The sequence below is a fragment of the Festucalex cinctus genome, chromosome 19 (assembly GCF_051991245.1).
Source record: "Festucalex cinctus isolate MCC-2025b chromosome 19, RoL_Fcin_1.0, whole genome shotgun sequence".
Lineage (NCBI taxonomy): Eukaryota > Metazoa > Chordata > Actinopteri > Syngnathiformes > Syngnathidae > Festucalex > Festucalex cinctus.
In genome coordinates, this window is record NC_135429.1 from 230,290 (window position 1) to 253,126 (window position 22,837).

Sequence of the window (22,837 nt, forward strand, 5' to 3'; positions counted from 1 at the left end):
TGACTTGCATTTCAACTCAAATACTGGCAAGATAAGATTCTCGTGTGAAGTGTACCGTTTTTCGGGTGGCTTTGGACCGCCTCCGAGCTGCTCCCTTGTCTGGTTCGACACTTGTACAGCGAGCACAGGGTTGGGATACTCCGGAGACGGCTGTCCGTTCACAAAATGCTGCATGGAAATGGAAAACAACATAAGCTCCAGGTGCTTATTAAAATTGACAAAGCAATGTGTGAATTTGAGCTCCCAACAACATTCATACAAATGCAAAAGTGAACAGAAGACATGAAGTCAACTAACATTCAAACTTAACTTGGATAGCAAAGGCATTCTAGTAATATATATTAGTCGTCAATAGTAACTAACTACAATAACTTGAATATCCCGTTTTGTGACAGCAGATATCAAAGTACACTCCAGCTTAGCAGTTAGCATCGTCTTACCTTTGAACACACGTACGTATGCTTGTTTATTTTCGAGACATGGAGCTGGGACGGAGGTCTTCCGCATTGTTGAATCCATTGTAGGCACTGGTCCAATTTGGTTTTGGGCTTTGGAAAGGGAAAGAACTGGACTCCCCCAGACAAACTCTTTGGGTACCTCGTGTCGGACCGACATCCGCCATAGGAACACCGCTTCACCATTTTGGCGGTCCGCAGCTTGTTGAAAGTTGTTCCTCTTCTTCCGTCAAGTTTTATGCTGGTGAGCAGGCTCGGTATCCACCAAGTAAAATCAATCAGACGACGACAGCTGAGTACGGCTTGACGAACTTGACGTGCATAGCAACCGTTGCTAGAATGTATGATTGGTCAATGCCCGTTTGGGGGGCGGAGTTAAATAGCCATTAAACTAAACATCTCCTCGAACACACATTAAAATTATTCATCTTCTCATAGAGTCAAAAAAATTCGTATATATATATACAAATATTTTCTTATAATTATTATTAATGCCCAATATTATATCATTGAATTAATATCTTCATTCATTATTTTATTAATAATTTCAAATTCTTGATGCTTTCTCCAAAAGCAACAGAAAAGTGATGATTCAGTTTTGATTTGGTTTCCTTTCATGTGATCATTTCACGTTTAGGCAGTCTTTCACCTCAAACATAAAAATGGAAATGTTGTTTTGAAAATAAGCACAGGAACAGCGATAAATTAAAAAAAAAAATAAAGAAATTAAAAAAGGACAAAAAGGTGGAAAATTCCTTTTCTTTGAAACTGTCCACTTGGGCTCCCTCTAGTGGTCATCAACTGTTCCGACGACGGAGCATCACGTTCAATTTTGGATTTCGACTCCAGCACTGAATTAAGTTGATTTGCATTCTTTACGAATGGTTTCTTTCAAAGCTTTATTGAAATGGATTTTTATTTTTTCAAGCTAACTGTTGGAGGTGCTTATAGTTTGTGTTGCTTTGTCTCCCTCTACAGGCGTTTTTGAGTCATTGTTTTTTCTGTTGACTCCAGCCGTGCTCCGTCACGTGATCACTCCATGATCGATCCAGTTCGGAATAGCGAACATTATTTGTTCTTTTCAAATATTTGTTGACAGCATTTAATTGGTAGCTTTTTTTTGTGCAATAAATACTGACTATTGCAGTATAATATTTCAAAGTGCCTTCTAGTAATATGAAATGATATCAATCATTTGGTCTCGGGTATGTAAATGAATGAAGATGATCAACGGATGCAATTCATCAGTTTCCGAAAGGCTGCGAACTGCAAATTCATCCAGATCAGCACGCCGGTGACACCTAGCGGCCAACTTGGCGACCTACACCATGTCGCAAAAGTGAGGTCAAAGTTGACGACTTGTCTTGTGTTGTGTTCGTCAGCGCGCAACAATTTGTCAATGAGTCACTGGCGCGAGGCCCCGCCTCCTCCTCCTCCTCCTCTGCGGAGTGCGCAGGCGCGACCTCACCTGGCTTGCCTGCCTGCCTGCCTGCCTGGGTGTGTCCTGTACCTGCCTCTGCATTTTTCCCTTCTCAGCTCCAAGACGACGACCATGACGGCGACCACCTGCACCTGCGCCTGCGCCTGCGCCGTCCTCGCGCTCCTGCTCGCCTTGTCGGCTAAGCGCTCGCTCGCCTCAGGTGACGTCCTGTCGCCGGGCCCCGTGGACGCCGTGGTGGGCAAGAACGTGACCCTGGCGACCCTGCTGAAGGCCCCCGACTACGTGTTCGTCATCTGGGCCTTCCATGACGGCCGCCAGCAGACGCACGTCGCCACGCTGAGCCGCGACGGGCCGATGCGGGTCAACGAGCCCTACCGGGGGCGCGCGTCCGTGGACGCCGACAGCGGCGCGCTGCGGCTGAGCGCGCTCACGACGGCCGACAGCGGAGACTTCAGCGTCACCGTCGTCAGCGGGAACGGCGAGACCGCGACCGGCGAGGTGCGCGTGCGCGTGCTCGGTGAGTGGGGCGCGGGGGACACTTCCGGGGGCGCGCGAGGGCGGACGACGGGGACGTCGGCTTGGTGGACTTCCGTCAAAAAAAAAAATGCTTTTCCTGGATCCAAGACGTGCGTGCCACAGAGAAATCGTATTTTTAGAGGGCATTTTTTTTCTTGCAAATAAAGTCACAAATTTACAAGTTTGCTTGCAATTTTGCCACCTTCGAAAGTCTGAAAATTGGCTACTTTCTAAACTAATATGCTGTCAGGTTACGTGAATGGGATCAATTTCACGCTGCCAAAAGGCAAAAATTGTTTTTGCCGTCATGTCTTTTGGCTTTTTTTGCAAAAAAACGAAGCAAGTGCAAAATGGTTTGGAGTTGATGATCGTTTGCAAACTGTCCAAGCGACATGTGACATGTCAACGTGATGATTTAGTCATTTTTGGCTTCCGTTGGGCGGGATTCTCCGGCCGCCTGCCGAGGGTGCGGCGGCCCCAAGGGGGCGTGTCCTCTCATTTATTTGGGTTCGGCTGTCGGCGGCTTGTTTTGTTGTTGTCCCGGTGACATGTCGGCCGACCCGGTTTCAGAGCCGGTGTCGAGCGTGACGGTGAGCGCCAACATGGCGGAGGCGCTGGAGCACAACAGCACGCTGGTCCTGACCTGCGCCGCCAAAGGTTCCTTCCTCAAGTTCGTCTGGCTCAACGGCAGCCAGCCGGTGGTCCCCGGCGGCCGTCTGTCCATCGCCGAGGTCAGAGGCCGCCGCCCGCTCAGCGCCGCTCCGTGGCACCGCGCCATGCCGCCGCCGCCTGTCAACCCCCGCTGGTGTTCTCCCGCCAGGGCGAGGCGAGCAGCCGGCTGACCATCGCCGGCGTCCTGCGCAGCGACCTGACGCGACCCGTCTTCTGCAGCGTCGCCAACGAGCTGGAGACGGAAAAGAGCGCCCCCTTCGGCCTGCCCGTTCACTGTGAGTAGCGCCGGGCCGGCACGTGACCCGGCGACGTCTCCGATCCCGTGTGACGGCGCTCCCGCCTCCCCTTGTGGTCCAGACGGTCCGGACGAGGCCAGCGTGGCGCCGTCGGCGCCGCCGGCGTTCGTGCGCGCCGGCTCCGACTTCAACCTGACGTGCGCGGCGCGCTCCAGCCCGCCCGCCGCCTTCAGCTGGTACCAGAACGGGAGCCTGCTGGACGCCAGCGGGCCGGTGCTGGCGCTGCAGGCCGTGCAGCGGCGCCCCCTGTGGCGGCACGCCAGCCAGTACGCGTGCAGGGCCGCCAACGCCAAGACGCGGCGGGCGGCGACCTCGCGCGCCGTCTCCTTCGCCGTCATGGGTGAGTCAAATGCACCGCGCGCATCTTGACACAGTCGGCGCGCGCTTGTCGAGTGCGCCGTGGCCCCGCCCTCCTCGTCTTGACTGCTTGGGAAACCTGCTCAACAGGTGTTCCCGGTGGGGGTCTTCAATTGTGCCCTGAAGAGTTTCACTCTTTTCTTTGTGCGTGTCAATAAGCGCACACACATTACACGGCAATGTTACGTTCTCACTACCGTGCTGAAAAAAATGATTGACTTTAAAAAATGTCAAATACTTTGAAATGTAATTTAATAATAGTAAATAATAGTTTTTGTTTATTTTATTTCAATTTTTTACTTTATTTATGGTCACTATCCATTTTTTAAGTCAATAAAATTAATAATAGACATCCACGTCCATGTCAAAATTTGATCAGTAATAAATGTCATAATAATGCAGAGATCTAACATTTTGTAATCATTCATTACCATTAAAAATTTGAATGGCCCTTTCTTATATATATATTCATGATACTATTTCTTCTATTGTATCTTCCATTATTAATAAACAGCAAGAAAATGAACCGATGCTAAAGAGTTAGCAATCACGATTAGCATGCTAGCAATGACCGTATCGAGGTAAACAAACACCTAACTGACATTTATGATATGATATCCCTGTTCTGCATGTTATGGTGTCAAATGATGATTTGTTATTGTCAGATTTTAGAATTTGGATTCATCACAATTAATGAGACCGTTTGTGGTTGCGTGGCGTGTCCACCAGAGGCGCTGTCGGACGTGCAGATGAGCACGCCGCCCGAGGGCGCCGTCCTGCTGGCCGGCAACAGCTCGGCCAACCTGAGCTGCCGGGCGGCGGCGGGCGAGGTCAGCGTGCGGGCGTGGCTGAAGGACGGCCGGCCCGTGGCGGCCGACGGCGGGCGCGTGACGGCGGCGCCGGACGGCTCCTGGCTCCGCCTGGCGCCGCTGCAAAAGGACGACAACGGCCGCTACGAGTGCCGCCTCGCCAACGCCGTCAGCGAACGGACGGCCGCCTACAACATGCTCGTTAACTGTGAGTGCGCCGACCGACCGACCGACCGACCGACCGACGACCGTCCGGACTTCGCTGTCTCCAACTTTTGACGGCGTGTCGAGCGCGTTTAAATGGCGTTTGGATCGTGCTTGTGGAGGACCAAAACTGACAACATTCTCAATAAATATAAACATCAGTGACTCAAGGTGAAAATAAAAATGGATAGATAGAAAAATACATATCATAAATACATTTGTATTTCATTTTTGAATGATATTTTTTTATTTTCACTTTTAGTCATTTATTTATTGAGTCATGTATTTTATTTAGAATGCTGTCAGGTTTGGTCCTCCGATACCCGTCAAATCCCGTCAAATCCCGTCAAATCGTTGCATTTGTATTTTTTGTGCTCCTTTTTCAGTCGGCCCCGAGTCGGTGACGGTGACGGGCGAGAGCGCGGTGGAGGTGGGCGACGGCGTCACCCTCCGCTGCTCGGCCGCCTCGGTGCCGCCGGCCGACTTCACGTGGAAGTTCAACGGCACGCTGCAGAGCGACGTCAAGACGGACACGTACGCCATCGCCGAGGCCGTCTACAAGAACACGGGCGCCTACACCTGCCAGGCGCGCAACGCCGTCACCGGCGCCAACGCCGCCTACACGCATAACCTGGCCGTCAAAGGTGAGCGCTCGAGCGCCCGAATGGGCCGAATGGGCCGAATGGGCGGTTGCTGACGGCGTGTCGCTTGCGCAGAGGAGGGCGCGCTGGACCAAGGCCTGTCGGACGGCGCCATCGCCGGCATCGTCATCGGCATCCTGGCCGCTTTGGGCGTGGCCATCGGCCTGGTCATGTACTGCAGGCAGAAAGTGCCGTAAGTAGCGCGTTACAATCCAAGCCGCCGGACGGCATTCCTGGCACGCACGCACGCACTCTTCGTACACACCCGTCGGCTCGTTGCTCAACTTTAGCGTTTGTGTGCTTAGGGTGGAGTCGCCGTACTAGCGAGCGTCGTGCGCACGGCTGGTAAGTCCTTCGCACGCACTGCACGCACGTCCCTTGATTTGGTTCCCATTCAAATGGATGCCGATCCGACGCTTCCGAGTAGGTTTGACTCATGTGAGCTCGCATCCGCTAATCTCCATCTATGACTGGATAGCCAAGACTTTTTCATGTTGCTCCTCCCAAGAAACGTCCATTTGCGCTTTGGAACATTTGAGACAATACTGAGTCGAAACAGCAGCATTTGTTCAACGTAAGCCAAAAGACTTGAGACGTCTGGATTTATTTCTAACAGAATAAATGAATATAATATAACAGACGGCACCTCTCATTTCGCGTTTCCTTGATACAGTGGGAGGAGCAAGATGTGGCTTGCATCGGCTATCCGGTCAGATTAGCGGTTGCGGGTGCCGGTGAGAGCGCCCCGCGGTGGGCAAAGCTCGCAACGCCACTCGTTGCTCCTCACCCAACTCGGGCGCAATCGAATGCATGCGATGATGTGTGTGCGTGCGTGCAGGAGATTCCGGACCTCGCCGCTTTTCCCGTGACGTCTCCACGCGGGACGCGACGTCGGCTGACGGCGCTCGCCGCAAGTCGGACGCTTTTTGCGTTTGGCTTGGGCCGGCCCGCAATCTCCTCCCATCCATCCTCCTTTTGTCGCCACTCGTGTCTTTGTCGCCTTCAACACGTCCCGCCTGACCGCCTTGTCAACGGCCCCGCCCACCCCAACCACGACTCCACCGGCAGCGACTCCCGCACGCGCAATATGGCCGCAGCTCCGTTCACAACACGCCGTCGATATTTGCGATTCCTCCCGTCGCCAAGGAAACGGCGCCGCGCGGACGGACGACATCGTTTTGCGCGTTCCAAAATCACATTTTCCCTCATTTACGGCGGACGTTCCGATTGGATCGCCGACAGCCCGTCGGTGCAAGCCGCTGAAGTCACGCGGCAGCCATCTTGCTGCTCGCCAGCAGGCTACCGTATCGACGATACGTCCTAATGGGACATCGACAGCTCGGAGGCAGTTAGCAGAAGGCTGGAGGTGGGGTGGGCGGAGTCACTATTTTTCAACAAGTTTCAAAAAATAATAAGTGGATGCAACGTGCCGCTTTGAAGACCCCCTTTTTCGTTTATTGCTCAATTCCTTAGACCCCCACTAGTGGATTTGGCAGAGGCATCTTTTGTTGAATTACTGTTGTCATTATTTCATTTCAAAAATATCTGAAGTTTATGTATAAACTGCCGTTTCTACCAAATACTGCCTCAAATGTTTGACACTGCAAATGTATCCGATCGTACGGCGAGAAACGTTTCTCGGGTGGAGCAATATGGCCGCCTCAAAAGTCTTGGCCCATCCGCCTATCCAGGCATGTATATAGATCAGTGATAGATGCGCACACTGATGAGAGAAAAGACCTCCAATGGATTCAAGTTAGGCCTGCTTAGCAAGCGGGCAACGTAAGATGGCCGCCGCCACTCATACGGAAGAGCACGTTCGGCTTGTTTAGCATTTGGATGACAAATTTGCCTTCTGACTGCATGAAAATGGAGTCGAAACGCGCGCGCGCATACACTGGAATGTGAGGACAAGTCTGGACCGGGCCAAGGTGGGCGGGGCCCAACTGTGACTTTTAGGCGGTAAAAAAAAAAAAAAAAGAGCTTTTATGGTGTTTGTTTTTTGTCTTGTTAAAATGTCTGAAATGACTTCAGGTGTGTGCACTGAAGTATTTATTCTGTGAAAAGTGGAGCTGAAGGTCATCGCAGGTCACCTCGTTAGAGCTCGTTAGCGTGACGTGTGTTGTGGCGAGCTCAACAAATGTTGCCTTTTTTTGTTTTTAACAGCTTTGAACACGCAAAATGTCGTTTGTGTTTTTCTTTTGTCTACTTGTGTGGGGGGGAAATCTAATCAAATCAAATAAAAAGAATAAAATCCGAGTGCGTTTGAGTGCTTGAAGCAGCCCATCAAAAAAACAGAAAGAAAAAAGTGTGCCAGCCAACACCTGCATGCGTTCCTCGTTTGTCGACGTTTGACGTTTGTGTCCCAACATGCTGCACAATCACCATGGAATGTGTGTGCGCGCACTATTAGTCTACCCTGTAATCATGCACGCACACACAAATTCCTGCGTGGCGTGTCAGCACGCGTCTTTTTACAGGTAAACAGCTTCCACTTCCCCACTCGATTCAAAACGATTCCCTCGCAGTCTTCTGCGCGTGTGCGTGAAGCTGCGCGATTATACTTTGGCAATTTTTCCATTGAGTTTTGTTTTGAAATGTGTGCAATATTTCCAAAACGGCACGAGAGCGATGTCATCTTTTGGTGCTTTTCTATTGGCTGCTGCTTGATGACGTCATTTGTATGCGACACACTTTCAAACGTGAATCCACTTGGCATCCCAAAGGACATTTTTGCCGTCATGAGTTAGTTCGTTTAGTTTTTTACGTCAGCAAGGTGACAATGATGGACAGCTGCTCATCGCGTCTTCCCGTTCGCGACAGTCCGACGAAATCACAAGCAAACTCTCTCGTTTTGGCGCGGCGGAAAAAGCAAAGTGAAGATGACAAGCGGTCAAAGGAGAACTTGTTGGTGACGGACAGTTGGAGCTGAAAGTCCATTTGAGCAACTTTGTTCATTTGTTTTGCTCGCCAACTCGCGAGCCTCGCCCATTTCTTTGCAGATGTTAACTTTCTCTTGGCCAGCCATATAATTCAGTCACAACTTTCTAATTGGTGACAAGCACGATACATCACAATTTGAAATATTCAAAACAATGAATATTCTGTATTACTGCAATATTACTGTAATTAAAAAACAAAAACAAAACCTAAGGAGGTTTGTCTCTCGATGAGCACTTAATCATGCTAATGAGCCAGCGGGATCTTGTGAACTTCCTGACAAGGACGCCACACGACCATCATCACATCCTTCATCAGGACCTGCGTCCGTCCGTCCGTCCGAGCAGGAAGCGTCAGGACCACCTCCTGACCACTACACAGTATTCGATGTTATTCTGATTCCATTCAAGTTAGTTTTCGAGTTTGTTTTGTTGTGCTTTATTTCAATTAAACACTCAAGAGCTGTTTTATTTCTTGACGTAACGAGGACTGTCAACTTAAGAGGTTTCATTTGATTCATTCGCCACACTGTCGCCATCTCCTGGCCAGTATCAGAAATGCACTTCCGGGAATGTTTTTTTTTTTTTGCTGTACTCGAATAAATTGCAATTGAGTTTTTTTTTTGTTTTTTATATCTAAGTGAGCTTAATGTATTCGGATTTGGGGGCCGCACAATGTAACATGTAAACAAACTTCCACTTACCCACACATGGAGCATCAGAACATATTTTTGCAGTGGGCGTGGTCACTTGATGTCATCACAACAATCTTTCCTTCTCGTCCATCTTGCGCCCCCTGCTGGCAAGCTAAAAAATAAAGACACGCAGATTAAGGTACAGTACTTGTGTTGACCAAAAGGGTGCAGCAGTGTGCTGAAATTCCTCAACTTCCGCTTTTTGGAAGCCTCCGAAATAAAATTAAATGTCCTCATTTGAGTCAACATGACTTTTTCTTTGCATTAACGCCGGTTAGCAATGTGGAGATTGCAACACCATGTTGGTGTGTGTGCCCAAGTGTGGAAGCGCGGTGGGGCAAATATTAACTGTCCAAAGTACACCAAAGGAACGTCAAACACACTTTGTGTTTGTGTGCAGTGCAACTCAGTTGAAGTCACAAGCCGACTTTGGTGCCATCTCGTATTTCGATTTCCAGGAAGGCGAAGGCGGCCGTCGGAAAACGTCTTGCAAGCCTCCAAAAAATTCTTTGCTTTCCATCCAGTCCAACATACAAATCATCCACAAAACACACGTCGAGCGGCCGTTCCAACTCCCATGCACCCTCCAGGATCCTGCCGAGGGTTTGGAGCCGCCCCTCACGGATGAGCAAACTTCTCACCCCATCCTTCGAGAAGCTCGGAAGCAGTTGAGGCGGCTCGGGCATCTGCTTCGGATGCGTCCCTGGACAGGCGTTGCGGTCGCGAGGCCCGGGACGAGCTGCAAAGACGTCCGTCTGGCGGCTGGCCTGGGAACCAACGCCGTGGGACCCCCGCCCGAGGAGCTGCTTCAAGTGAAGTGGCTGGGGAGAGGGAAGTCTGGGCTTCCCTCCAAAAGCTGCTGCCCCCAGATAAGCGGTCGGAAAGGGACGGGCCACAAATCATTCATCCTAACATGATGTTCAATCATTTCACGCACTTTGGAAGAAATGCAATATGCATGTTGGCCTGTCTTGATTATCATCTCTCAATGCTTTTGTGTCAACAACAACAACAGCAACATGGCTGACACAAAAGCGTCTTGGTTGGGGAGCGTCTGCTGCTGTCTCGCAGTCGTGCTAACGACACGCTTTGATTCCAATTTGTCATGCAAAGTGTCAGTCAAATTCTTTCATGAACTCATCAAAGCCGCTGGTACAAAATGGCCGACTCAGCAAATTGGCCACCAGTGTGCGGCGATTCCCAGCACCGTCCAAATATTTGGACAAGCTGCAGTTAGCATGTTAGCGGCTAACTGTTTAGCATTATTAGCCACCGGGAAGCTGGCAGCATTATGCTAAAGGCTGCTAAATAATAATAATAATAATAATAATAATACCGCTTATTCCTCACGAGGGTCGCTGGAGCCTATCCCAGCTGGCTTTGGGTAGTAGGCGGGGGACACCCCGAACTGGTGGCCAGCCAATTGCAGGTATTTTCATGGACTGAATTTGACATAAGGGCCAGCAGGCGGGCGGGAGGCCAACGAGGGCCGGCCCACGCGGGGGCTTCTCGCCGACAGGGCCAGGTGCGCCTCCGTCTCCGACTTCCTTCCTGCCGGGATCACGGCACTAAGCTAGGCCTCAGGTGAGGCCCGCCGCCCGGGCCAATCGCAGCGTCTGCTGCTTTAAGAAGATAATCCGGCCCCCCCCCGGGCGGGCGGATGTAAGACGAGGAGAATGTTGAAGGAGCTGAGAGTAAAGAAACGCAACCTTCCGGAAGAATGTCACTCATGTCTTGTCAACTTCTACGCACACACGCACAGCATCTGATGACGTTTAGTCTCCGCCTCCAACACCAACGCTGACAGGCATATGAGAAAGAGGTCAGAGGTCATGTGTCAGGTGGATCTTGCACATCAGAGAAGTGTTGAACTCCCCTCGCCCTCCCTTCACATACAAATATACACAGAACCCCCCCAGTCCCCCCTCCGTGCTCATTGGCTGGACAAAACAAACAATGAGACAGTTGAGGGGGGAACGGGGGCGCGTAGCGGGGGCAGGAGGACGAGAGAGCCCGACAGACAGAGAGAGAGAGAGAGAGAGAAGCAGCCAACGAGCGAGCGAGCGAGCCAGCGAGCGAGCGAGCCAGCGGTCACTCATCGATCTGCACAGGCGCAGCGAGTTCTCCCGGCGGACGTTGGACACTTTTCACTTTTTGACGTCTGCTTGACCAACATGCTCGTCAACTATTTGGTAAGAGTCGCTCTTCGTCTTCTCCTCCTCCTCCTTGTGCGAGTCATCCACACGATGGCGCCGGTGGAAGACAAGGAGGCGCTTCAGCTTGTCAACAAAAGTACCGTCGGATGACGCGACGGCGACTTGTTGTTGTCTGTGTGCAGCTGCTGCTGCTGGCGTTGAGCGGCTGGCGCTGTGACATCATCGCGGCGTACGTCTTTCAGGCCAGCCGACCGGCCGAGGGCGGGGACGCCCCGCTGGCGCACACCAAAGGTGAGAACAAGCACGGGTGAATGGGTCCCCTTGAGTCAGTCCCCGGTTCGGGTCCACTTGCGTAACCTGCGTCTGGTTCTCGGTGTCACTCTCGTGTCCTTTGTGGTCCTGGTTTGCTGCGCCTCACCGTTGTCTCCCGTGTCCCCCGCAGTGGTGTCGGAGTGGGTGAGCTCATCGGGCTCCTGCAAGGGTCGCTGCTTCGAGCTGGAGGAAGCCGAGCCTCCGGGATGTCGTTGTGACAACTTGTGTAAAACCTACTACAGCTGCTGCTCCGACTTTGACCACCACTGCCTGAAAACGGGTCAGTTCCGACACCGACTGACTCACGCTCGCCGAGGCCGTTTTGAACCCGCGTGCGTGTGGTCCGTGTCCCTAGCGGGACGCTTCGAGTGCCGTCCGGACCGTTGCGGGGAGGAGAGGAAGGACGAGCACGCGTGCCACTGCACGGATGACTGCCTGGAGCAAGGGGACTGCTGCTCCAACTACAAGGCGGTCTGCAAAGGTAGCACTCAACTTCCTGCTCTACTCGGCTTCATTTCCTGCCTACTGCGTTGCTGTCATTGTGCAGGCGAGGCATCATGGCTGCAAGGAGACTGCGAGGAAATAGTCAACCCTGAATGTCCTGCCGGGTGAGTCGGCCACTCTCACACCAGCAGGTGGCGCTAAAGTGCGGTGAAGGACGAAAAAAAGGAAGCGCAAATATTTGTGCTGTTTTTGCGTCCTGCAGTTTTGTCCGTCCGCCGCTCATCATGCTGTCTGTGGACGGATTCCGAGCATCCTACCTGAAGAAAGGCGTGGCCGTCATGCCCAACATCCAGAAACTCAGTAGGTCGGCCCCGCCCACCGCACCAGGCCTTGCTAATGGTAACGGCTTCTCCCACCAGGATCATGCGGGACGACTGCTCCATACATGCGGCCTGTCTACCCGACCAAGACCTTCCCAAACTTGTACACGTTGGCCACGGTGAGTCATGTGACCTGTTAATGTGTACTGAGTCAACACCGGCGCCCACCAGGGGCCACAAGTGCCTAGAGGTTTTGAAACACTGGCGGCTAGTCAGATCCTTGGCAGCACGCTAGGGTCGGCCAGCGACTGCTCCGATGACAAGGGCGGGTGTCAGGACTGTGCTAGGATCTGCCAGTCAGCTTGGGGCCATACGCCCAAGGTCCTGACGAGATTGGGGGCGGCGTGTAGGGACCCCGGGAGCGTGCCAGAGAGAGTGTGCCAACGTACCGGCACCTGCCGTGTTGGGCCACCTGACGGCCCCGCAACTCAGGGTGGGTAGCGACATGTCCAGACCTCAGGAGCATGCCGGGGGACACCAGTGGCCGTGCACGACAGGTCCCGAAACGGTGGCGGCTTCTCAGATCACCAGAGATCCTGACAAGGGGGGGTGTCAGAACTGTGCTACGATCTGCCAGAGTCAGCTTGCAGCCATGCGGCCAAGGTCCTGACGAAGTTGGAGGTGGCCTGTAGGGGCGTGCCAGAGAGTGCGCCAACATACCGGCACCTGCCGTGTTGGGCCACCTGACGGCCCCGCTGTGACATCCCCGCAACTCATGGTGGGTGGCGGCGACATGTCAGGACCTCATGAGCACGCCGGGGGTACCAGGGCTTAGCGGCAGTGGCCAAGCTTGCAGTACCTGCATGTGACATCCCATTGCGTCACCTGGGCAGGGCCTCTACCCGGAATCCCACGGGATCGTGGGGAACACCATGCACGACCCGGTTTTCAACGCCACCTTCAACCTGCGGTCCCGAGAGAAGCTGAACCATCGCTGGTGGGGCGGGCAGCCGGTGAGTGCCGAGGGTGCCGGGTAACCCTAACCCGAACCGCCAACATCACTTCCTCTTTTTAACGTCACGCGCTGGTCTTGTCCACAGATCTGGATCACGGCCAAGGAACAAGGTGTCAAAGCCGGAACCTTCTTCTGGCCCTGGTACTTGGATAGGCCTACTGATGCACTCGGTACTGGTTGCTGCCATTGCCCGGGAGACGGCTCAGCTGATGAGGTCATCAATTTTGTTTCAGGGTCATCGAACTGGAGAGACGCATCCTCACCATCCTGCAGTGGCTGAAGCTACCCGACCAGCAAAGGTCCAAAAACACAAGCGCACTTGAGCCGGGCTTCGCGCGCACTCTAACGTTGGTTTGTGGTGTTCGTTGTTGGCGTGTGCACAGGCCGTACGTGTACGCCGTGCACTCGGAGCAGCCTGACACCTTCGGACATCGCTGGGGACCGCTGAGCAGCGAGGTGGGCCAGGGGGCGGAGCATTATCGAAAACAGATGAAATGACCAAAATGAGGTTCCCAAAAAACATTTTCATGACATGAAATTGAAAAACGGCAACATGGCGGCTTAGCCGGTTCGGACAACTCTACAGTCCACAATCTAAAAAATCTCTTTGTGGTGATTAGCGAGTCGGAATGACTCGTTCTCAACTCCACATAGGCTGTGTTCATTCTACTGGTTAATTGGGTGACATGTATCAGATTTTTTCTCACGGTTCAATTCAGAGTTCTTCCAATCCGATTTCCTATGCGGATATAAATCGGTCATGTATCCGATACAACTGCAGGCTCAGGTCCCACTCATCCCAAGGCGACAAAGGTCACGAGTGGGCGCTAACTGTCAGTGGGCAAAAGAAGATCAGGTGAAATTCTTTGGCTTGCTTTGCACAAAAGCCTTGAAATTGTTTCAGGATTGAGACCAGACGAGCGAGGGGCCACATTTGCTCCCGTGAACACACAGCACCAATGATCCGGATTCAGGAATCATTCAGTCCTTCTTTACTCCCTAAAGTCTACAGAAGGATTATTTTGGAATTATGCAGGTCCACTATTGAGAAACGCCCACATAGTGATTACACAGTCGGGGGTTGCCATGGAAGCAAACAAAAGCCACAAGTAAAAGGTAAAGTCTTCTAACCTGGCGTTTGCGTGCGTGTCAGCGCAGCTGGACAACACGTTGCGCCAGCTCGACGGCGTGATCGGTCAGCTGATGAATGGCCTGAAGCAGATGAACCTCCATCGCTGCGTCAACGTCATCATTGTGGGCGACCACGGTGAGGCCGCGCCCGCCACTCTGAGGACGACAGGTGAGGACAATGATGACCGTTGAAGGTGTGACCCCCCCTTGCAGGCATGGAGGAGGCGCACTGTGACCACACAGAGTTCCTCAGCAGCTACCCGCTCAACATCGACGACATCACGCTCATCCCGGGCTCGCTGGGCAGGATACGGCCTCGGGACGCCAAGTCCACCACGTGTGAGTCCCACCGGCCCGCTTCAAAAGTCCACTTCCTGTTCCTCGATGCTTGTACCTCCTCATGTGGATCTACTTCCTGTTGTACTCGGCTTGTATTTCCTGCGATGCATCTACGACCTGCTAGAGCAGGGTTCACTGATTCCGGTCCTCAAAGTCCGGAAAATACTGCAGGCTTTCGATGTTTCCGCCTAACAACACTAACATTGTTATCAGGCATGCTGGTTCGCCGATTATATGAATCAGGTGTGCTAGTGGGCGGAAACACCTAAAACGTGCAGGACTCTGGACCTTGAGGACCAGACTTGGTGAGCCCAGGGAGTAAAAACCCTGCCACAGATTGGCTTTAGCCACCCGGTGCTTCCACTCAACCGGCAGCCTTGTTTATCTGCGGGCAGGGTTTTTACTTTCTTGGCATCCACTTGGCGCTCCGCCTGTTTCGTACGTTCTGCTTGGCGCTAACTTCCTGCTTGCTTAGCTTCTACTTGCTGAACCATTTACCTCCTACTTCCCGAAGACCCCCGCCCCGTTCTCAGCGCCCGCATGTGTTGCCCCACAGATGACCCTAAGCAGGTGGTGGCTAACCTGACGGTGAGTAAAGAGCGCCCCCCCGTGAGCGGCTGTGGGTGGTGTCCGTGGCGTTACCCTTACGTTGGTTGCAGTGCAAGATGGCGACGCAGCACTTCACGCCGTACCTCAAGCAACACCTGCCCAAGAGACTCCATTATGCCAACAACCGTCGCATTGAGGACGTGCACCTGCTGATGGAGAGGAAGTGGCACGTTGCCAGGTAATGCCAACGTCACCTGTCATTGGCTAACCTTGGAAACACCAATGGCAATTGCGGCGGCAGGAAAATGCCAGAAAAGATGCGGACGCGCTGCGGTTTCTGCGGCGACCACGGCTTCGACAACAAGATCACCAGCATGAGGGTGCGTTGACTCGATGTGTGGTGGCACTTTTCCCTGCGGGTCCTGACCAGGTTGCTGCTCCGCCTGTAGACCATCTTCATGGGACACGGGCCCAGCTTTCGCTTCCGCACTCAAGTGCCGGAGTTCGACAACATTGAGCTGTACAACGTCATGTGCGGTACGTCACGCGCGCACTAAAAGCGCGCACACAAATGTGACTCCGCCCCCTTCTTCCGTCACAGACCTTCTCGGCCTGAAGCCGGCGCCAAACAACGGGACGCACGGGAGCCTGAACGCCATGTTGAAGTCGCCGCCCTTCCAGCCCGGCATGCCGGATGAAGTGACGCCGCCGGCACAGGACGAGGATGCGCCAGACGCGGCGGCTGTCACCTTCGACCTCGGCTGCAGCTGTGACGACGAGGTCAGCCTGGGATGTGATGACATCCGCCGAGGGAGGAGGGAGCGCCGCCCTCCACCCAAAAACGCCTTTTTACGTCTTTGTGATTGATTGCAGAACAAGGTGGAGAAGAATGTGGAGGCCTTCAGCCCCGTCCAAGACGGTTTCTATGACTACAGTACGTTGTAAAGTTCGGTGGGAACTTTCACCGTTTCTTTTTTCGTGAATGCTCGCTATACTAATAACAACCAGGAGACTGCATCTTCTCAGTTGAACTATTTAGTGGATGCCAGAAAGATGGAGTACACAGCTGTGGAGCCTTATCTGCTGAATGCGGAAAAAGATCTGACCCACTCAAAATGGTCGCTCGTCTCATACTACCTTGGTCACCCACCCTCACGGGGGCCGACGCTGCCTATGCCCGTTTAAGAATGTGTGATCTAATGGTCTTAAGTGGTTTCAACTGGATAAATGTGCGCCAGAGTGCAGATAGATCGGAAGACGCCAAGCCAGGACGGGTCACAGCGACACAACGGCCTAGCTAAAGTCATCTACCTAATCATTAAGACCCCTGATCTAACAACGTCCCTGATGACATCACCGGCTTACGCTGCCATCATTGGTGGCAAATCCGGGTCCAGAAAGACAAACAAACCCTGCCACAGTTTCACTGTAGCCACTTTGAGTCAACCAGATCCCGGGGAACTCGTTTACCTGCCGGTTGAGTCGAAGCCCCTGCGGCAAAAAGCAAACTGTGTCAGCGAGGGCTTTGACTTTTGGGGTCTGGATTTGCCACCTCTGCTTTTCTCTTGACTGTGCCACTTCCGCCACTTGCATCATTCGTAACCCCTGACGTCAGTTGTAACGTCAGCCCTCCAATCAAGCCAAACATCTGCCCACACCTCACCTGAACTATCGGAGCTAACGTCGCCCCGAATGTTGCCTCCAGTCCAGTGTCATTCCTGACTTCACCTTGACATTGCGGCTTGAGCGATGCCAACCCCCCTAACGTCACCCCTTGATAAAACCATTTACCTCTCACCTGACCTCCCGTCTAGCGCCCGCCCCCCCAATAACATCAGCTCTAACATGTGCTATGTCCCGCAGATGTGACACAGTTGCCGTTCGGCCGCCCCGCCGTTATGTTTGACGCTCGCTACGCTTTGCTGCATCACTCCGACTTCATCAGCGCGTACAGCCGCCAGCTGGCTATGCCGCTGTGGACGTCCTTCACACTGACGCCGCAGGTATGCTGCGTCGTCACCTTGGCTACAGGTAAACTGGCAAAGAGGACGAGCGGCTGTGTGGCCTGCGCCACCTTGCTAACTCTCATACAACCTTAGATGGATGGGGCAGGAAGGAGGTGAAAAGTGGGTGTGGCCTCGAGCAAACGCGACCAGGCTGTTTTTTGTTTTGTTTTTTTTCCCCAGGACGACGCGACTCCTCTTCCGGATGGTTCCGCCGGCAGCCCGTGCCTGCGGGCGGACCCGCGAGTGTCGGCCGCCCACAGCGCCAGCTGTGGTGCCTACGAGCAGAACCGCCTCCTCGGCTACGGCTTCCTGTTCCCGCCTGGTAATCACGTGCGTCGAGGGCGGCGGCCATTTTGTGGTGGGACTCGTGTGCTGAGTCAGCTTGTTTTGCAGAGTTGGCTTCATCGCCCGAGTCCAAATACGAAGCGTCGCTCATCACCAACACCGCGCCCATGTTTCCCGCCTTCACCCGTAAGTCACACAAGACCTTTGTCCCGCACGCGCCGCTTTGGGGAGAGATTTGTATCACGCAAATATATCAGAGATTTAAAAAAAACAACAACAAAAAACAAACAGAGAAAACGTTTGTGTGAACAATTTCCCCGCAAATCTAAGCGCAGGGGTGGTGAAGGGTTCCGCCGCGACGTCTCTGCGAGCCAGACAAAAGGAGGCACTGTCCTCCTCCTCGTCAAACTGCGTCTTTGTTTGATGGTGTGACTCAGCACTTTTGGTCATGTGACGTGCGCCCGTCTGCATGCACCCACAGGAGCGTGGCATTACCTGCAGGGGGTGCTGCTGAGGCGTTACGCGCAAGAGAACAGCGGCATCAACGTCCTGGCAGGACCCGTCTTTGACTACAACTTCGACGGCCGCCGAGACACCCTGGAAGAGATTGGCGAGTGAGTGATACAACTTTTGTGAGCGCCGACTTCCTGTGAGGGACGGGAAGCAGGCACCTAACGGCTGTGGCATGCAGGTGGTCCGCCAGCACCCCGCCGGTGCCCACCCACTACTTCACCGTGGTGACGAGCTGCCGCCGAGCCAACCGAACGCTGGACGAGTGCGACGGCGACCTGAGCGTCTTCTCCTTCCTGATTCCTCACCGAGACGACAACAGCGAGAGCTGCAACGTGAGTTGCGCCGTCCGCCGGAAGGCTACCGCGTGCGCGCTGACGCGCTTCCTGCGTTGTAGAGCAAAGACGAGGAGCGGCTTTGGGCGGAGCAGCTGTTGCAGCTTCACACGGCCCGGGTCCGAGACGTGGAGATCCTCACCGGGCTCGACCTCTACCGGGCCAGCAACCAGAGCTACAGTGGCGTCCTCGGCCTCAAGACATACCTGCGCACCTTTGAAACGGACGACTGACACCCGAGCGGCTAGCACCCGACCCAGAAACGCAGGACCCGGCTGACACTAGAGGTGGGAATCTTGGGGCACCTCACGATTCGATTGCGATTACGATTCAGAGGCGACGATTCGATTATAAAACGATTATTGATTTCCCCCCCAGGCAGCAGAAAAAAAACAATGTATTTTTGTGCTTTTAATGTTTCGTACATTAGTTACAAAAATAGTACAAAAGTCCTCTCAGGCCTACATAAACTACTATTTCAGTATCAAGTTAACAGTTCAAAACAGTAAATAAAATACTCAAGTCCTCATTCTGTAACAACAGCTTTTAAGTATATTCAGTCTTCAACAGAATAAAACATAGCATTGAGCAAAAATATATTATTTTTATCCACTCAAAAGTGCACTGAGGTATAAATGAAAGACAATGTGAACTACTACTTCAATACAAATGCCTAAAAAAAAAAAAAAGTGCTTTCCTGCTTTTTAAGTTGTGTAAAGATGAACATGTAAACATTAAAGTTTCTCAGAGGTACAAAAAAAAAAAACCCTCAAGTGCTTTTCTGCTTTTTAACTTGTGTAAACATGAACGTGTAAACATTAATGGGATCGTTCGGCTTTTTTAACATGAATCTCAATTTGATCCAAACCTCCCGTGTGTGCGATCAGCACTGACTTCTTTCTGACAGCGTTCGGTGACACGCGTTCTGGTTCGACGTTGGACGAGAAGAAAATAAAAAAGAAAATAGTCCAGCAAGCTGGCTGGGGTCTCGGAAATAAAGCCTTTTTCTTCTAAAAACTATTTGTTTTCAAAAGCGTGATACATTTCCACCACAATACTCTTTTTCTGAATAAAGTCAGACGCCATTACCGCCAGCCTACTTTTCTGTTCGTTCGTTCGTATCACTGCGCGGCGCCCTGTAGAACGCTAACCGACGCACTGCAGCCAGCTAGCTGATACTTCCGCCTCAAGTTGTTTGCCTTTTCGGAGCAGGTCTGATCTGACGAAGAGGTGGGTTGGTCAGCTCAGCCATGCTTGTTGTTGTTTTGAATGTCGAGGCGTGAGTTGTGGATGTGTACTCTCGGTCCGTCCCAAAAAGCGTCCCGAAGACCGCGCGCGCTACTGCGTTTCAGTTCCGCGTACTTTTCGCTCGTTTCGCTTCCCTTGGCATATTTATATAATCGGAATTTGGACGTTTGTGAATCGTTCTCGATTGTTCCACGGCCGAATCGTGAATAATCTAAGAATCGGAAATTTTGCACACCTCTAGCTGACACCAAACCTACTGGCACCCCAACAGCTCAAGACCCAAGACAGAACCAAGCAGCAGACACCTGATGGAGAGATGCCCGACTGTGGTGTCACCTGACCCACTAACACATGAGCAGCTGACACCGGAGCCAGTGACACCCAAGCTACCGGCACCCAACCGGCTGACAGCTGAACAAAAGAGTCACCAGACCAATTGACATCCATACTACTCGCTGCCAACCAAAAGATGCCTAACCAAGTGACACCCGACCAACTGACATCCAACCACCCGGCACGACTGATTGGCAAGCTGCAGACACCTGATTTGCCGGCAACTGACCAAGAAACCAAGCTTAGTTCAACCTTGAAATAGTTTTTTTTTTTTTTATATATATAGAACAGGAGCATAGTAGAAGAAATCTCAACCATTTCTGACTGAAGACCCAGTGGGTGTGGCTAAATAGAAAGTGGACACGCCCACATCACTTTGCTTTCACTCGTGAACTGTTTGCTTGGCCCCGCCTTGAGCGCCTCCCAAGTTTTAGGCTCAGCTAACACGGTCTGGCTCCCACGTCTTATTTAACACACTCAGGCAAATAACCAGTAAAGGACTTTGTTATGAACTGTTTTCTTGTTTCCAATTTGTCGGGGCTCGCCTCGCACAACAACACAAACAAATATCTCTTCTTTCCTCTGTTTTTAGTTGGAATGAATCTAAACGAAATCAGTTGGCTTGAATTTTCATTCTGAAATGAGTTGAGATGACGTTTGTGACATCATCCAAGTCTAAATTCGTTTGATCTTCAAGCAAACCCAAACAAATTTCAGTCCAATGAATCCTCAAAAGCTCATCTATGATATTCGCTGACGGTTTGTTTTATAAAATGTTACTTTTGTTTCTATTTTATCTTGCTCACCGAAAGGTTTTTTTCATTCAGTTGTCATCATTTCTTAACTAAGATCACCTTGGTATGGACCAGTGTTTGTCAATTGCGGTCCTCAGGCCCCCTCGCCAGCCTGTTTTCCAATTGCAACGCAGGTGAGGCTCGTTATCAGGCTTCTCCAGAGCTGTGATTGCAATCAGCTGCATTGGGAATTGGTTGACATGGAAACAGGCTGGCTAAGGGGGGCCGCAATTGACAAACGGTGGTATCGAAGCAGCTGCTGATCATGTTTGACTTGAAAAACCTGGACAATGACAATTGTCCCCCACGCTCCTCTGTTGCTCTGCCTGACGGGTTCTCTTGTGGGAGGGGCTTACACAAGAGCGAGGATGGAGGGGGTTGCAAACAACCCAATGAGAGTCAAAAACCAGCAGGAAGCTGAAAACACAAAAAATGCAGCGTACCTGGTTGCCTGCATGGTCCTGCTGGTCCCCAATGTCTTGATGGCCCGGTTGGTCCAGCTGGTCGTGCCAGTCCCGCACAGCTGTGCCCAATGAGGCGATCAGGCCTTAAGTAGCAGCGCGGCAGGCGCTCAAGCAGGTCGGACGCTTGGAGTGATCGCGCTGCAGAATGTGTTCAAGTTCACCTTTGGGGTAACTCGATGCTCACCTCGCTTCCGTTTGCTGGCCTGATTTTGACTCTTGTACTTGCTGTGGTCAGGGTTGTGGCGCTCCAGCTGCTGTCGCTGCTGCCGCTGCTGCTCTTTGGACAACATGTGTCTGGTGAGTTGTTGACGGTCTGATATGTGGCACGAGACAAAAACAGACAAACTTGCTGTCTTGGCTTCTCAACGTTTGGCCTTTGGAAGGTGGCAGATCAAACACAAATGATTATTTTCATAAAAATGTTGATGTGACGAATCATTTTGTGCTCCAACTTGGAGCCTGAACTCACTTGGGAGCCAAGTCTCCAGTTTGGCTCATTTTTAAACACGAGAAACTGGGCCATCCCAAACAAGTTGGAACTTTGGCAGAATAGAGGGAAAGAGAAGGAAAAAAAAAGAAGCTTGTTACCTTGCTTGTTCTGTAAAGTGAGCGATATCAACTAACTTTCCTTTCTTCTTTTCTTGGAGCTTCTGGGCCTTACTTTGCTCCACCGAGTTTCCCGCGAAGCCTGAAGGATCATCAGCCCCCTGCTGGCCAGCAAGCATCAGCGCTGTCTCACCTTGGACCCAAGTACCCCGGAAGCGCCTCGCAGCAGAACCGGATGCCTGCCGGAGGTCGTTTCCTTCCTTCCTCCGGTGGGCGGGTATATCAGGGGCCAGCGGGAAGCGCTCCCATTTACAGGCTCGATTCGGAGCAGCACCAGCAACGCCGAAACCCTCCAAACCAGCAGGGAGGTACGATCGTTTCCAGTCGGGGGATCCAGATGGTGGCCGCTGCCATGCCGCCCAAGTTGCACCGTTATGAAGCGAAATCTTCACCGGTTCGGAGCCCACTGAAGTATGAAAAACCACCACAAGCTCTCCTGAGGTACGGCCTCAAACCAGCGCAGAGCTATGAAGGCCTGCCACAGGATTTGAGGGGACCAAAATATGAAGAAGCAGCCATTTTGCCAAGGTATGACCATCAACTGCGACAGAGGTACTGGAATCCAGCACAGGTGCTACCGATGCACCAAGCCAACCCTGCAGAGGTTGTGGCGTCACAGTGGTACAAGGCCGAACCACCGCAGACGTATGAAAAACCAGCAAGGTCCCCAAAAGTGCCACAAGCTCTACCAAGGCACAACCACCCGGAACGGCTGCAGGTGTACCAACAACCGCTACCGAGCTATGAAGCCACACTGCCGCAGAAGCTGATGTGGCCAAGTTATGAAGCCAAACTGCATCCCGGTCTCAAGACAAAAGTGAGTCCCAGAGGCTTCCAAGCCAACGTGCGAGCGTCGCCGTTTGGCCGTCCTTCCTGGCAGTAGCTGCCAGTTTTGGGGCAAGAAATGACTTTCTGACAACTGCTTCAAATGGTCTCTGATGTTGAATAAACCGTCAACACTTGAA

The 22,837-nt window shown here is 52.3% G+C and overlaps 4 protein-coding genes across 9 annotated transcripts in view; 3 read left to right on the plus strand and 1 right to left on the minus strand.

Annotated features, from left to right (window-relative positions):
• pogza (pogo transposable element derived with ZNF domain a) overlaps positions 1–14,549 on the minus strand; it is a 36,219-nt gene extending 21,670 nt beyond the window's left edge. For 2 of the 4 annotated variants that reach the window (XM_077506208.1, XM_077506210.1), the window contains exons 1-2: positions 441–2,815; positions 56–168 (exon numbers count right to left, since the gene is read on the minus strand). In XM_077506208.1, the coding sequence (XP_077362334.1) occupies positions 56–168; positions 441–641 (314 nt within the window). In that variant the 5' untranslated portion in view covers positions 642–2,815. Of the gene's footprint in view, positions 1–55; positions 169–440; positions 2,817–9,034; positions 9,138–14,403 lie in introns of those variants that run through there. The other 2 variants (XM_077506209.1, XM_077506211.1) reach the window with 2 other exon arrangements.
• LOC144007000 (cell adhesion molecule CEACAM20) lies at positions 1,919–7,650 on the plus strand. Its single transcript, XM_077506234.1, has 9 exons — positions 1,919–2,413; positions 2,983–3,143; positions 3,233–3,359; positions 3,442–3,720; positions 4,467–4,754; positions 5,137–5,394; positions 5,467–5,584; positions 5,697–5,736; positions 6,230–7,650. Exons 1-8 carry the CDS (start codon positions 2,008–2,010, stop codon positions 5,713–5,715), a joined length of 1,656 nt encoding a protein of 551 aa, XP_077362360.1. The 5' UTR covers positions 1,919–2,007; the 3' UTR covers positions 5,716–5,736; positions 6,230–7,650.
• LOC144006994 (autotaxin-like) lies at positions 11,051–20,520 on the plus strand. Of its 3 annotated transcripts, none has more exons than XM_077506217.1 (26): positions 11,051–11,217; positions 11,364–11,472; positions 11,624–11,773; positions 11,849–11,974; positions 12,041–12,101; positions 12,200–12,297; positions 12,357–12,436; positions 13,151–13,270; positions 13,358–13,413; positions 13,506–13,571; positions 13,656–13,728; positions 14,431–14,539; positions 14,617–14,742; positions 15,257–15,330; positions 15,402–15,529; positions 15,593–15,671; positions 15,741–15,828; positions 15,893–16,071; positions 16,165–16,225; positions 17,155–17,294; positions 17,478–17,619; positions 17,691–17,768; positions 18,064–18,196; positions 18,274–18,427; positions 18,490–18,714; positions 19,917–20,520. In XM_077506217.1, exons 1-25 carry the CDS (start codon positions 11,200–11,202, stop codon positions 18,658–18,660), a joined length of 2,619 nt encoding a protein of 872 aa, XP_077362343.1. In that variant the 5' UTR covers positions 11,051–11,199; the 3' UTR covers positions 18,661–18,714; positions 19,917–20,520. The 3 variants fall into 3 exon arrangements, with proteins under 3 accessions (XP_077362343.1, XP_077362342.1, XP_077362344.1); XM_077506216.1 differs by having other exon boundaries at positions 19,947–20,520; XM_077506218.1 differs by having other exon boundaries at positions 15,299–15,330; positions 19,947–20,520.
• A 751-nt stretch (positions 20,521–21,271) lies between these two features.
• Positions 21,272–22,837, plus strand: LOC144007001 (uncharacterized). The gene is made up of 3 exons (XM_077506235.1): positions 21,272–21,434; positions 21,502–21,563; positions 21,914–22,837. The coding sequence occupies exons 1-3, from the start codon at positions 21,412–21,414 to the stop codon at positions 22,753–22,755; spliced, it is 927 nt and encodes a 308-aa protein (XP_077362361.1). The 5' UTR covers positions 21,272–21,411; the 3' UTR covers positions 22,756–22,837.

What these genes read in the sequence shown, in the direction of transcription:
- LOC144007000 (XM_077506234.1), top strand. Translation starts at nt 2,008, where the DNA reads ATGACGGCGACCACCTGCACCTGCGCCTGCGCCTGCGCCGTCCTCGCG. An exon ending in GCCGTCTGTCCATCGCCGAG is followed by an intron (nt 3,144 to 3,232) that starts GTCAGAGGCCGC and finishes TTCTCCCGCCAG; the next exon opens with GGCGAGGCGAGCAGCCGGCT. An exon ending in CTACAACATGCTCGTTAACT is followed by an intron (nt 4,755 to 5,136) that starts GTGAGTGCGCCG and finishes CTCCTTTTTCAG; the next exon opens with TCGGCCCCGAGTCGGTGACG.
- LOC144006994 (XM_077506217.1), top strand. An exon ending in AGGTGGTGGCTAACCTGACG is followed by an intron (nt 15,331 to 15,401) that starts GTGAGTAAAGAG and finishes CGTTGGTTGCAG; the next exon opens with TGCAAGATGGCGACGCAGCA. An exon ending in GCTGTACAACGTCATGTGCG is followed by an intron (nt 15,829 to 15,892) that starts GTACGTCACGCG and finishes CTTCCGTCACAG; the next exon opens with ACCTTCTCGGCCTGAAGCCG.
- LOC144007001 (XM_077506235.1), top strand. Translation starts at nt 21,412, where the DNA reads ATGTGTTCAAGTTCACCTTTGGG. An exon ending in TGTTCAAGTTCACCTTTGGG is followed by an intron (nt 21,435 to 21,501) that starts GTAACTCGATGC and finishes TGCTGTGGTCAG; the next exon opens with GGTTGTGGCGCTCCAGCTGC. An exon ending in CTTTGGACAACATGTGTCTG is followed by an intron (nt 21,564 to 21,913) that starts GTGAGTTGTTGA and finishes CTTTTCTTGGAG; the next exon opens with CTTCTGGGCCTTACTTTGCT.